A 14,229-nucleotide genomic window follows, 5' to 3' on the forward strand; every position below is an offset into this window, starting at 1 on the left:
TTCTAACTGTTCTCACCGGTCTGAGGCCCCCAAGGTGCCCCCATTATAGGGACCCAATTCCTCTCGTCGTAAGCCGATGGAAAGCTCCAACGCACTGTCGGACTCGAGTTCATGGTTATCACCTTGAGTGATGCTTTCCGACAACGGTCTACGGGCACCTATAGACCCATTCGACAACCGGCCGTACTAACATCCACTCCCTATGGCTTACCACTCATGCCCCCGGGTATAGAGGGAACTGTTGTGTGCAAAGGTTTGTGTGCAGTTTTTATTTCAAACAATTGCGGAAAATTAAACATACAACAATTATTAAAGCCAAATAGATAAACATGTTATCATACAAGCAAGGGGTAATAAAGTAATTTTAACTATTATTTGTTAAAAATAATCTGTCACTAAATGGGACTGACTCTCGAGGCTTCCCCAGTGGAGTCGCCATCTGTCGCCACCGGCCCGAAACGGGCTTTCGGCATTCGCGAAGGATGGTTGGACTCTTTTATTTGTTTAAAAATATGGATTGCTAGAATGACTTATTCTCAAACTGAGACCTTGTCAAACGAGCAATTTTATTAAAAGGCTCACCAATCCATGTTAATCCCAAGCGGGACCCTCCATGGATTAGCGGTTTTCATAAAAAGGAAGGGTTCATGGAGTCGCCACCAATGTTTTACTCAAAACATTGGAAAAAGAAGTTTAAGGCAATCGATTCAAAAATCGACTTCGGCCATTACAACCAGAGTCGGGTAAGGGAGTCGGTTACGCGTGGGGAAGGTGTTAGCACCCCACAGCGCCCCTTTCGGGTTCCCTATGACAGATTATTTAAAAATAATAGTGCGAAATTACTAAATTACCCCTATTTATTCTAAGTAATTATAAATTAACTATCTACATGATGACAGTTTAAATATGCACACAGAAAGCAGTAAAAGGAAGGTCTTAAGAAGAAACCTTTGAAGCGTGCTTTTATATTCAAGTAAAACTGGGAAGCTTTTTGGCGTTCCCTCGCTCTACAAGCCCGCTCACTCCTTCCTAAAAATAATTTTTGACTATGGAAATCCGGAGGATTTCCCTTCGACTAAGTTCGAATCTCCAAGCTAAATGCTCGGAATTCCAGAACTTCGTCGGATCGACTCCCAGAGAGATTTCTAGGGCAGAACACTGCTCAAAAACCCCAGAATACTCAAGAAGGGAGTCAAAACTGTCTGGAAAAGTGTCAAATGACGTCCCATTGACGTCATATTTATAGGGAAGAGGCTCAATACGGTTTATGAGGGTCAATACGGTCAACATTGAAATTTTGAACTAATACGGCCGTATTGAATTCAATACGGCCGTATTGAAGTTCAAAAAACCTCAATACGGCCGTATTGAAGTTCAGTGCGACCGTATTGAAGTTCAGTGCAGCCGTATTGAATTCAATGCAGCCGTATTGAAGTCCAGAAACTTCAATACGGCCGTATTGAGTTCAGTGCGGCCGTATTGAAGTTCAAAATGTTCAATACGGCCGTACTGAACCTCTGGGAGGCCGTATTGGGCTTCATTCCTCCCACTTTTCTTATTTTAGCTATCCTAAGACCTCTAGACCTATAGAGAACCCTCCTTGGGCCTTCTAGAAGTCCTTCTGGCTGATCTTCCTTCAGTCTTCGAGAGTCTTCAAGCTTTATTTCCGACCCGGACAATTTTAGGGGTCTACAGCTCCAAGCTTTACAAATTGGTTTAAAAAAATACAAGAGAATTGACAAAAATTAAACTAAACTAGAAAGCAAATATTGGCGGCTTTGTGACCAATTAGTGACGGTTTTTTTTTTTTCAACTTTTCTAACACTTGTTTAAGTGTCTTAATCCGCCACTAATCCTTCAAATTTGATGCTCCTGAACCTGCAAAGAATCACAACAAAAGAGGTTAATGGTGGCTGCCTCACAAGGTGAAAGGAATGGTCACTCAAGTGAAGGAAGTTTAGAAAAAGCTAGGTCACTAAATTAGGTCAAATTTTGTGGTCTTAGTGTCCAAACTTTTCCTACTCTTTGTTGAGAAATGCTTGATCCTTGAGCAAGGATTTGAGGCCACTTCTAGCACAGGGAAAATAATGAAAGAAAACTAGACAAGCAATAAAGCACAATTTGGAAAGCTTATACCAAAAGTAAAGAGTAATAGGTGTATATGACAAGACACAAAGAAGTTCAACAAGTAAAACTGAAAATTAAGACTCCAAAATAAAGCTAGCACTCAGTTAGGAATGTTCCTAGATAGGTACTAGAGTAGATGAACAAAACAAAAAAAATTTGAAAGCAATTGGATAAGTATAGCACAAGTAGTAGTCAAAACAATAACAAGGAATCAAGTGATTTTTCAGCTTGTACACCTCTCGGCTTTTTTCCTTTTAAATTGTTTTCTCTATTTTTTTTTTATTCTTTCTTTTTCTATATTCAATTTAAGGTTCCAGAGAAGGTAAATGTCTTTTGTTTCAAATTTTTTTATGATTCCAAGCTATAGAAACCGAGACTACAAGTTAGCCAAAAATTAGGTCAAAATTCAAGTGAAAATGAGAAACTAGTGCACTAGTCTTAGGTTTTTGTATTGAATTCTTTTTGCACACTTTTCTTTTGAAATTTAAGACTTTTCTTTTGTTTTAGGCTCTGTTTTAACTCTGTTTTCAGCCTCTAATTTTTTTTAAAATTGAATCCACAAGAAAGAGTGCACTAGAAGTAGAATTAAGCACTTGAAATTTTGAGTCAACAATTTTTATAAGATTTTTTAATGGAAAGTGATTTGAAAACTTAAGAACACAATGGAAACCTAACTCTAAAGAAACTTGCTAGGACTAATAGCAAATTATGAACACAATAAGGTAAAAGAAAAAGCACATATAGGTAGGCACATATGAACAATGACCGAGAGCAAAAATTAATGAACAATGAACTCAAAACAAAAATTAGATCAACATGCTATTCAAGGAATTTTGTGACATATAAGGACTACACACAAACTCTAAGACAAAACAAGATTAAAAACCAAAAATCTAATGCAAATGCATGAAGTCTAATCACGGACACATACAAGAATGGAGAGACTCAAAGAAAATTCAAAAATAAGCACAAGCTAATAAGTCCTAAACAAGTTGATTGAAGAAGAAATTCAAAAACAATCAACAATGGATCTATGAACACAAGAACATCTACAATATAGATCCGAAAATTGAAAACTCAAACAAGACAAATACAAGAACACAAGACACAAACACGGACACAAAAACTTGAAGAACTTATCTCCTTGAAGAAACCTTGCTCTGATACCAAAATTGATGGAGAAGGTAGGAAACACTACTAGAAAAATTAAAATTAGAGAGGGAAAAAATCCGTCACTAAACTTCATAAAATCCGTCACAAATAAGTTAGTGACGAAATTTGTGACAGAAATGATTCCGTCACAAAATTTGGCGTCACAAAATATTTAGTGACAGATTATTTTCTCCGTCACAATTAGTGACGGAATTAAGGCGTCACAAACAATATAATTTCCGTCACAAATTTGTAACAATAAATGTTTAGAAATTAATAAAAATCTGTCGCAATTTGTGAGGGATTAAATCCCTCGCAATTTGAGAGGGATTGAGAGGTATGTAAAATCCCTCGCTATTTGAGAAGGATTAAATCCCTCGCTATTTGAGAGGGATTAAATCCCTCGCTATTTGCGACGGATTTTATCCGTCACTAACTGGGATGAATCCCTCGCTAACTGTTTGATTACTGAATTTGAGAAAACTATTGTTTTAAAACTCTGGTAATCGATTACCTATACATGTAATCGATTACCAGACAATGGAAATCATATGTTCGAAAGTTATTTATATAAAAGGTTCTCTGGTAATCGATTACCCATTTATTGTAATCGATTACCAGAGACTATTATTGAAACAATATCAATCAAAACAAAAATATCAAGTCTTTTTTATGAAAATGCATGATATCATTTAAAATAAAGATAAAAGAACAATACAGACATCAAGAGGAGTTCCCAAGATTAATGATGTGCTTAATCGGCAAAACAACACATGAAAAATAATGAATGACCTCTATCAGTGTAACTATGACAATAAAGCTTCATTGGAGTATATCCATAGCCATGATACTTTTCATCATTTAGAGATCAAAATCCACAAGGCACACATTTAGGCAAAGAAATGGTTTTACCAAGTGTTTTTACTGTTATTTAACCCCAAAATTAGAAACAAGACAGCTTATATGATAAAAACTACAGAAAATGATGCAGTACACGAGGACGTTACTTGAAAATTTCACTGGAAATGCAGCAGTATGACCATTAAGTCTAAGTTTTGCCCACAAAGAAACACGGAGGTTTTATTTATTTCTATATCCAACTGGTGAATTTAAATTTTATTCAAGAGAATATTAAAGGAACACATAATTATTACCTGACGTGAGTAATGCTCAGCATCCCTCTTCATGGCAGCCATTTCAACTCTCATTTTTTGCATTTCAGCCTGAAACAGAGAAACCAAACGTATCAATAATGGGAACGGTCTACTTCTAAACAGTGACATTTAATATGCATAAAAGATAGAAAATAATCAAAATATGTGCTCTAGTTATATTTATACAGAAAATCGAAAGTGCTTTGAATTGGTGGCAATAAACAACAAACGACATTGACTCTAAATATGCTATACACTTATCGATAAAATTTGTAGACAGTATGAAATATAAGGAAACCTAATAAAGTTAAAAAAATGGCCTACTTTCTTCTCAATAATCTGTTTAAATACCTGTTTTACTTGATTTGCCTCTTCTGGTGACTTTTTTTGTTCCCGGCGCACACGGGCTTCCATGTCTTGTAGTTCTTGATTTAAAGTTGCACATTCAACCTGATAATAGATGTTACCAAAAACATTTTAGCAGATTTTTCTTTCAGAATAGTAATCACTAATCAGCCTTCACATTCAAAAAGGAAAAAACGTTAACTATTTATTCATGTACCTCAAGAAGTGCCACCTTCTGCTCAAGTTCTGTGGCTTTAGCTGTCCTCTCATCTGCTACTCTCTGAAGAGAAGCGACTAATAAATCAATGTTTATATTTAACCTAATGTCAATAACAATTCCACAAGCAAAAGAGCTTGACAGGGGGAACCAAAGCAAGCTTGTTATTAACTCCTGATTTATCATTGTGGAATTGTAACTATTGCTCATTAATATTTTTAATGGTAAATCAGATATCTAAAAAAATTAAATAGCAAGACCAAAAAGCACCATATTGATGACAATATGATGCCAAACTTTATCAAAAAAGCTTGAGGGAATGTAGTCAGACTAACATAGAATTTTAGAGTAACCTGAAAAAGATACGTCACCTTAAAATTAGCAATGAATCCTATGATGTTTGAAAGAAGAACAAGGTTAAGGTATGCTACAAATACCTTTGCATGGTGGGGGTGTTGAAGCATACCAAGCAGATCATGGTAAACCAGAACCTGCACGAACAATGAAACTAAATTAGAAATCTTCTGCTTTAAGCTTTACCTAGAAAAGATTTCTTTCGTCTCTTCACCAGAAGAACAAGTGTAAAGTAGAATTGAAACTCACAAGCAATGCTTTGTTCAATTATCTGAATAATGACTAAGGGGTAACCACATTAGAATTCCATCCCTTGCTATAAGCAGTAAAGACTAAAGAGACTCAAGATCAATCTTAAAATATTCTCAAAACTCAATAATTTCTACACGCATACATATGAAAGTGGCAATATCATTCAAGAGAAACAATTAATCACGAAACAGAAAGTCCAAAACAACAATTTGATGAAACAAATAAAACAATGATCATGCATATTTAGCTATACAAAATTGGTGCCACTGCCACCAATGTAGGCTGCACTCATCCTTTAGCCAAAAGAGCAATCAGGCCAACTGACCTGTCCACTGCAAAATGGTCCAGCCCCAATTCCAATAGTAGGAATTTGAAGGGCTACTGTTGCTGCGTCAGCAACAGGTGCAGGCACACATTCCAGAACAACAGCAAAGCACCCTGCTTCTTGCAAAGCCAATGCGGTCTCTACAACCTACACAAATTCATTTCCTTCAGTTAAAAGACAACAATAACCATTCCTGGACCAATGAGCCAGATAAGAAGTTTGTCAGTAATATTTTTAACAAGCAAGCATATGAAGCATAACTCACCAATAAGTAAATTGGTGTTCTCCTTAAGTTTCTGCATCAAGACTTTCACCTGAGAATTTATGGCACCAGATAAACATCTCATACAGACTAAATGATCTAAAAAATGATTTAATAGCAACACATTAACATTAGTCAAGGAATCTTAGGCAATCATAAAGTTAAAAAAATTAAGATAGCCAATAACCTTCAATGGAATTTTCCTAAGTAATCATAATTGATAAGATGTTAAACCCACATAAATATTTATCATATTGCAAGTGGAAATGTTTAAAAAACATGAAAGATTATTGTTTTGTAGTTGTGATTTCTTACATCATTACAATAACAAAGTATATAAATCAAAGCATCAAAGATACCTCATCTTGTCGTCTAAGCCCTTCAAATCTAAATGGCTTCAAAACTATGGCAACTGTTAATCCATTCCTGGACCTTACAGTTTCAAAAATATCAGCTGCAACAGTGTGGTACAAGCCATATCCTGCACTGGCCACCTAAAGAGGAAAAAAGGGGAGGGGGCGGGGGGGGGGGGGGTGAGATGAAGGCCACACACAGTCAAACTATTTTAATGAATTCTAGCTGGAATCATGCATCTAATGATTTATTTTGCATAAAATATCTAACCATACACGGAATATAACATTTAGCCATGCCAACCAGCTTTACAATATCTTTTTTTTTTTTGTGAAAATAGCTTTACAATATCTAAAAGAACACATAATGTGATAGGAATCAAGAGGGAGACTTGGGCCACCTGATACGAAAATGTGGAAAATGGACCCAAGGTTTTGCATGTTTATTATATGAGACGTAAAAAACAGAATAGGGGGGCTGAGCTGGCAGAAAAGGGAGTAAATGACATGTATTGAGTTGGTTATAAGGAATAAGGGAGGTGAGGGTGAGTGGGGGGATATTATTTTTTGTTATGTGGAGAAAGTGAGATCACCGAGAATCTTCTCTGGTGTGGGAGGCCATTAGGCTTGGGCTGATAGATATTCTTCTATCAAATTTTGCTTTCTATTTCCTGTTATTCTCTTATTTCATCAATATTATTTGATCATTTCCATTATTCGAACTCATCATAATGACAGAATTTCATTTGATCAAATTATTTATTTACTCTATGGTGATGAATAATGAATTGAAGTATCTCAGTTGACTAATGCCTGCTTCACAAAATCATCAGCTGAAATGGTTAAAGCAAACCAGGTCACTTGGACACCCATGGATGAAAATGATCACTATTGAAACAAAGATTTTACTTCAAGAGTTTGAAGGTAAGGAATGTACAAACAAGGACAATAGTCTTTGAGCATGACTTCAAAAATACTGGAGATTTGACAATTCTTGGATGAGGTTCTGCAAAAGATGACCCAAACCCAAAATATCAGTACCTTATATCCACAGAGAACAACAACGGATATGTATGACTATTTGATTTGAAATACATGCTAAACAAGGCACTTTCCCCCATTTTCTTTGTCTATTCTCTTTTCATTAAAAATTAACTTAATGTTTGGTAGTGAGTTGCATATTATAATAAAAAAATTAATCAAGAACATAATAGCAATTTAACATTTTTCTATCAACTTAGATAATAGATATCACAAAAATATGCCCGTACAAGATCCGCCAGTACATGATTCTATGTTAAACTAGATAGAGTATAATTATAGGCTAAAAAATAATCACTGTAATATTAAATCAAAGGAAAACCTTCTTCAATTGACCTTTGTTGTAATTGCACCTCTTGTGATTCTTTCATAAGGACATTCCTGCAGAAGATGGCTATCTTAAAAGAAATTCAAAATGCAAACACGAAAAGTAAAAACAAATTTAAATTCCAGAATATCTATCACAGCAAGACCATGCACTTATCGAGGCATACTATTTTTTTGGTAAATAATTATTTTTAAACAAAAGAAACTATTAATGAGGGGGGAAAAGGAAAGTACAACAAAGGAGGAAAGGTATCATCCAAAGCATTAAAAAAAGGAAAATAAATATAAAAAGAATAATGAATAAAACAAGGTGTCCCAATCTCTCTACACATTGGAGATGGCATTCCATTCCATCGAAACAGTGCTGGGCAGAAGCAGAAAAAGAGCAAAAAGAAGCCAATAGCATAATTTTTATCTCATGATAAATTTAGTGCAAAGAAACGTGTTCCACCCAAACACCCTTAAAAGATACATGTGTTCCAGCACTAAACAAATGAAACAAGATGAGAAACGTTACAGAGCATTGGCGGAAGGAAGAGGAGAAAGACTGACAGGCTTATGAGGGTGGTGGAGGCGGCGGGGAGGGGTTCGTTGGATTGCTCGATGATGGCGTCGATGTCGGAGACTTCAGTGTAGGATTGGAGAACCTTCTTGCAGTAGAAGCGGGAAGCACTAGTCTCCCACCACGTAAGGCCGGATGTGGTGCCCGCGGAAGGTCATGAGCTTATCCCAGGGGCGCGCGAGACTTTTTAGGGTTTCAGCTTAGGGGCGCGCGCGAGGGAAATTATTTTCGTTGAAGAGGGCTCCCTTCTCCCCTCTTTTAGGGTTTCTTAAATTACCCTTTTGCCCTTCTAGAAGGCTTGGGTCAAATTGGGCCCAAACTGATTTGAACATTGCAAAACAAGGCCCAAAACGTTTCCAGATTCCGTGGGTCATTTTCGGGCTCCATTTTGACCATCTTAGGCTTCGAATTAGGAGATGCACAGCTTTTTGTCTTAACTTTCCAACACCACCAAGATTGCTCAATTCGGAGTCCTGTAGCTCTAGATAGAGCCAAAAAACCGAGCGAAGGTCAAACTGTCTAGAAACAGAAATTTGATTAGTTTTGCAATTACGCCCATAATTCAAATGACAGGAAGTTTTTAAATTATAAGTTAAGAACTTATTAGTTAAGAACTGAAAAATTATTAGTTAAGAACTGAAAACTTATTAGTTAAGAACTGAAAAATTATAAGTTTGTGAACTAGCTAATTGAATTGGAAGTTTTTTGTAGGATAATTGATAATTATAAAATGTCAAGAAATAATTCTTATAACGAGGATGAGAAAATGACAGGAAAGATAAAGTAGTTTTTAAATTAAAAAGAATAAAAATAATTTCAAAAAAATAATAAGGATAAAAAAGTAAAAAGAATAAAAAAAAGACTTACAAACTGAGTTATTTCAATTAATTTATAAAAATAAATTATAAACACCCATACTAAACAAGCTTATTTAATCGAATTAGCTTGTAAACTAGTTAAAATAACTTAATAAGCTACTTAAATGCCTTCTCTCAAACACAATCTAGATCAACAGATTTTAAAAAAAAATCACTCTTAAGTATACCATATAACAACTCTCTGGTAGTATTGATTATTATTCTCAAATAACAACCGAGTGATTTGAAAAGATTAGAGTTAGTTCTTAAAATATTTTAATATTGATCATTCAATTAAATAAATTAAATTCACATAATCAAGTCAAGAGATCAAACTAATTGTTAAATATGTTTTTATCTTCATTGTGAAATTTAAAATATAAAAAAAAAGAAATTAATATATATATATAACAACACATAAATTTAGAAAAATTAAAGCTAACTATATATAATTTTTTATTCATATTTATCACCCGATTATATAAAAATTGAAAATGAAATCAAGATAAATAAATTCAGAAGATAAAATCCAAAAAATCAATCTAATTCTAAATTTTTTGTTATATTTATAGCCTAATTCTAAAAGAAATATGGAAATCGAGGATACTCATCACTCATTTAAGTAAACATTGAAATTGAAATCAAAACAAATCTAGAAAGGTCAAACAAATTCTAAAAAAGAATATTTTTGTTAAAATTTAAATTCATATTTTTTACTATAAATGAAAATATATAATATAGTATGTGACAAATTATAATGCATATAACAATTTAAGAAAAAAATAATGAAAATAAAAATAATTTAATTGGAAATAATGTTATAATTAAATTTATATTGACAATGAATGAAATAAATGAAAAATATAATAGATTGTGTGACAAATTATAAAATTGTCTAAATCCTCAATTCTAGCAGATAAATTGACTATTTGTTTGAAATTTATTGTCTTGGAAACTTTTTCTTTGTCATATGAAAATATTTTGCACACATTAAAATTAAAAACAAGATTTTCTAGTAAATATTATCTTATATTAATTTTTAAAATTATTAAATATTTAAAAATTAGCTAATATTTATTTTTATAAAATTTATTTTAAAAATCTCAACATATAAATATATTTTTAAAATTAATTTTATCATGATGGAATCAAATTATCATATCTAACCTAATAATTTAAAATTTGAGATATTTGAATTGACTTAATTATCCAAACAAAATATTTTAAGAATGATAGAAATTGATATCAAAGTAATTCAAATACCAAGAATTTAAAATTCCTTGAATTTGTAAAATTCTTCATCCAAACACACCATAAGAGAATGCAATTGTAAGAGACAATTATATGAGTAAGATGTTTATTGTATGGATTAGAATACTATGTAGGTTCTTAAGAGAACCCTGAGAGAAACAAACAAACTATGCAAGTTTATATTTTGCTTTTTGATTGTTCTGTTGTATTCCTTGTTGCATGACATGTATGAATATCTATTTAATTCCACAAATACATGAGTTTTGATTTGAATTAAACATGTTTGGTATTTCAATTATGAAAAATATTATGTTATTCAATTTTTGTTATTTGTGTTATGGTATGTGGGGTAGAGGGTGTCACACAAATGATATATATTTATTATTAATAAATACATAAAATATATATATATATATATATTATATTTTTATAATATTATTCATAAATTAATATCAATAATATTATTAGTATATTTATACATAAACTAATAATTTGATAAATATAACTTATTATATATTAATATACTTTTACAAAAATATAAATATACATATCTTATCTACTATATTTATATTTTTGTAAAAGTATATTAATATATACTAAGTTATATTTATCAAATTATCAATTTATCTATAAATATACTAAAAATATTATTGATATTAATTTATTAGCAATATTAAATTATTAATAATATATAAATTTTATTTATTTAGTAATAATAAATATATATCATTTGTTACATTAATAAAAATTATAGTATATGTTAACTTAAATAAGCAAATAATTGTATAATTTTAAATTATTATTATTATTATATATATATATATTAAAATTTTAAAATTATTAAATTTTTAATGGGAGAGATTCAAATTGCACAATTATGATTTTTGAGGGACTATAATTGTTCAATTAAAAATTAAACGACTAAAATTGCACAATTACAATCCTTTAGGGACTAAAATTATCCAATTAAAATCTTAGGGATCAAAATTGCACAATTACAATACTTGAGGGATCAAAAATGTAATTAAGCCAAAATTAAATTAATATATTTTTTTTTTTAATTTCACAAGTTTTTTTTTAAATATTTTTAATGAATGTCTTAGTTTCTTATGTTCAAAATTGACAATTTTTTATTTAATTAAATGAATTTCATAATTTTTTTAGTCCTTTAATGAAATAAAATATTTTTAATTTTATTATTTTCTTAAAAAAAATTTAACATATTTTCTTTAATTATGCATAATTCTTAAATATAAAAGTTTCATAAATAAAATTTAATATTTTGAGAGGAAACAATTTGTCACAAATTTTTCACAAAATATTTTAACCTATTTGTGACGGAATTTTGAGAGGGAAAAATCCGTCACTAAATTGTTTCATTTTAGTGACGAAATTTGTGACGGATTTTTTAGAGACGAAGTTCATTCCGTCACAAAATTTTTTTTTTATTTAGCGATGAAATTTGTGACGGATTTTTAGAGACGAAAATTTTTTCGTCACAAATTTTTTTTTTTTCAGTGACGGAATTTGTGACGGATTTTTAGAGACGGAATATATTCCGTCACAAAATCCGTCACAAAAGTCAATAAATTCTAGTCCGTCACAAAACTTAAAATTCCCTCACAAAATCCGTCACTATTAGCGATGCTATTTTTTCCGTCACAAAATTCGTCACAAATATTAATTTTTCTAGTAGTGAAAAGTGAATGAAGTTCTTCTCCTATTCTTCACCTAGCTCGGATCCTCTTCAATGGAGACACAAACCGAATGGAATGGAACTTGAATGTAGAAGGAACACGGTTGAATGAAGGCTCAAGCCTTGGATGGAAGCATCCAAGCTCAATGATCAATGGAAGACTCACTTCAAAGAGAAGGAAGAAGATGAACTTCCTAGGGTTTTTGAGGTGAATTCTCAAGGTGACTTTGAAAGGAAACTCGGCACTTAGGCTCTAAAATTTCATATAAGGTTCAAAGTGAATACAAAATGTGTTAGGAGGGAACATATAAGGCACCGAAAATAGGAGGAGACACTTGGCGCCACATGATAGGTCACACGTTGGCGCCAAGATTTGAATTCAAATTCAAATTTGAATTCAAACCTTGTGTCACATGTGCATAACCGGTCATGTGGAGCTAAATGCACATTAGATTGAATTTAGTATGTATTTAGGGTTGCATTTCGGTGTCACACTTGTGCAGCCAAGGTGGTGCCAAAAGTGTGACCTAAATGCAACTTAAATACATCCTAAATTTAACCTAATTTTGTCCTAATTCAAATGAACTACTAATCCTCCTTTAACCCTAAACTAATGACCAAAATACAATGGTATAATGAATACAATGAATAGGAAAAATTACAAGGAGAAGAATGAGCCCAATATTGGGTATCAAAAGCCCAAAACCCAAGAAGCCCAAAATTAAGCCCAAGACACTTAAACCCTAATCTATGGTCAAAATACAAGACCAACATTAAAGTGAATTCCTATACTAAGAAAATACAATTAAACATGGTGTTTATTCAAGTAATGTCCATGTGAGAAGCACCCTAGGCCCACCAAGCCCGTTGGGCCCACTAAGCTCTGAAGCAAACAAGTCTTCCTGTAATCTCCTGGACATAGCTCTAGTGGTTGGGCCTTTAGCCCATGCTCTTCCATCAGTTGGCTCACTTCATTGATGATGAAGGCCACTTCTAGGGTTGTTTCTCTCAAGGTGGAGATGGGAGGGAGGTGGCCGAATTAGCCAAGGGTGACTAAGGAAAGATATAAAGGCACAAAAGACTCTCTTTATATTCAATATCCAAAGTATTTACAAGGTGTGCTGCCTAGGGTATTTATAGGAGTGAGAGGCATCTAGGGTTGCATTTAGGGTTCCAAATGCACACCAAATGAAACCCAAATTAACCCTAGATGCAACTTGGTGGCCAAGGATGGAATCTTTGGGTTTAGTAAGGCTATATCTAGGTGCATGATAAGACCATGCAACCTTTGCCCTCCACTTGGGCCTAAGTCTTTCTAAGTCCAAAAACATGTCCAAACACCACCAAAAATACGTCTAGCTCCCTAATTAAATACCTTAGCCCAAAATTAAAAACCTATGATCTAAAGCACCCCATAATACAAGGGTAAAATGGGAAATACAAAAGAAAATAAATCCTATGACTAAGATACCCCAAAATACAAGGGTAAAATAGGAAATTAAAGACAAGGGCAAAAATAGGAATAAAAATAAATGCTATAAAAACTTAGGAGCTAAGGCCCAAAAGTAGGCTTACTCCTCCTATGGTTTTTCAACACTAACCCATTTCTCTTGCCTCTTTCAATATATCACCTTTTGGTCTTCTTGGCTTAGTGTTATTCCATCATCACTTCCTTGAACCACTCCATAACTTCTCAATATTGTGGGAAACTTCAACCAAATAGAATGGCTTGGGTTGGATTAAAATCAATAAATCCTTTATAAGTACAATTCATATGCAACTAAAAAATATGGTTGCAACCTTCATCAGTGAAACGAGTTCAATTAGAAAGTAATAAGACTTCATACTTTGTAATGTCACCAATGTAAAAAATTGTAAAAATAATGTGACTTTTGTTATAATCATTTTTAAGATAAAAAAAAATAATAAAATACACATGGTAACCCTGGAATCA

At 32.6% G+C, this 14,229-nt stretch overlaps 1 protein-coding gene and 1 long non-coding RNA gene across 4 annotated transcripts; both read right to left on the reverse strand.

Annotated features, from left to right (window-relative positions):
* Positions 1–936: 936 nt before the first annotated feature.
* On the reverse strand, positions 937–6,273 carry LOC145954859 (uncharacterized). The gene is made up of 7 exons (XM_083069546.1): positions 6,115–6,273; positions 5,927–6,073; positions 5,367–5,486; positions 4,996–5,058; positions 4,785–4,883; positions 4,434–4,502; positions 937–1,878 (listed from the first exon to the last, which is right to left on the reverse strand). Exons 1-7 carry the CDS (start codon positions 6,271–6,273, stop codon positions 1,858–1,860), a joined length of 678 nt encoding a protein of 225 aa, XP_082925672.1. The 3' UTR covers positions 937–1,857.
* A 429-nt stretch (positions 6,274–6,702) lies between these two features.
* LOC145954215 (uncharacterized) lies at positions 6,703–8,913 on the reverse strand. 3 transcript variants are annotated; one of them, XR_014431391.1, is made up of 3 exons: positions 8,462–8,913; positions 7,905–7,963; positions 6,703–7,547 (listed from the first exon to the last, which is right to left on the reverse strand). It is a non-coding gene; the product is annotated as an uncharacterized LOC145954215 (long non-coding RNA). The 3 variants fall into 3 exon arrangements; XR_014431390.1 differs by having other exon boundaries at positions 8,427–8,913; XR_014431389.1 differs by lacking the exon at positions 8,462–8,913 and having other exon boundaries at positions 7,905–8,420.
* Between the last annotated feature and the right edge of the window lie 5,316 nt (positions 8,914–14,229).

This window comes from Cajanus cajan, chromosome 2 (genome assembly GCF_000230855.2).
Source record: "Cajanus cajan strain Asha chromosome 2, NIPB_CcT2T_4, whole genome shotgun sequence".
Classification (NCBI taxonomy): domain Eukaryota; kingdom Viridiplantae; phylum Streptophyta; class Magnoliopsida; order Fabales; family Fabaceae; genus Cajanus; species Cajanus cajan.

What these genes read in the sequence shown, in the direction of transcription:
- LOC145954859 (XM_083069546.1), bottom strand. Translation starts at nt 6,273, where the DNA reads ATGAGATGTTTATCTGGTGCCATAAATTCTCAGGTGAAAGTCTTGATG. An exon ending in GGCTCATTGGTCCAGGAATG is followed by an intron (nt 6,074 to 6,114) that starts GTTATTGTTGTC and finishes GAATTTGTGTAG; the next exon opens with GTTGTAGAGACCGCATTGGC. An exon ending in GACCATTTTGCAGTGGACAG is followed by an intron (nt 5,487 to 5,926) that starts GTCAGTTGGCCT and finishes TTGTTCGTGCAG; the next exon opens with GTTCTGGTTTACCATGATCT.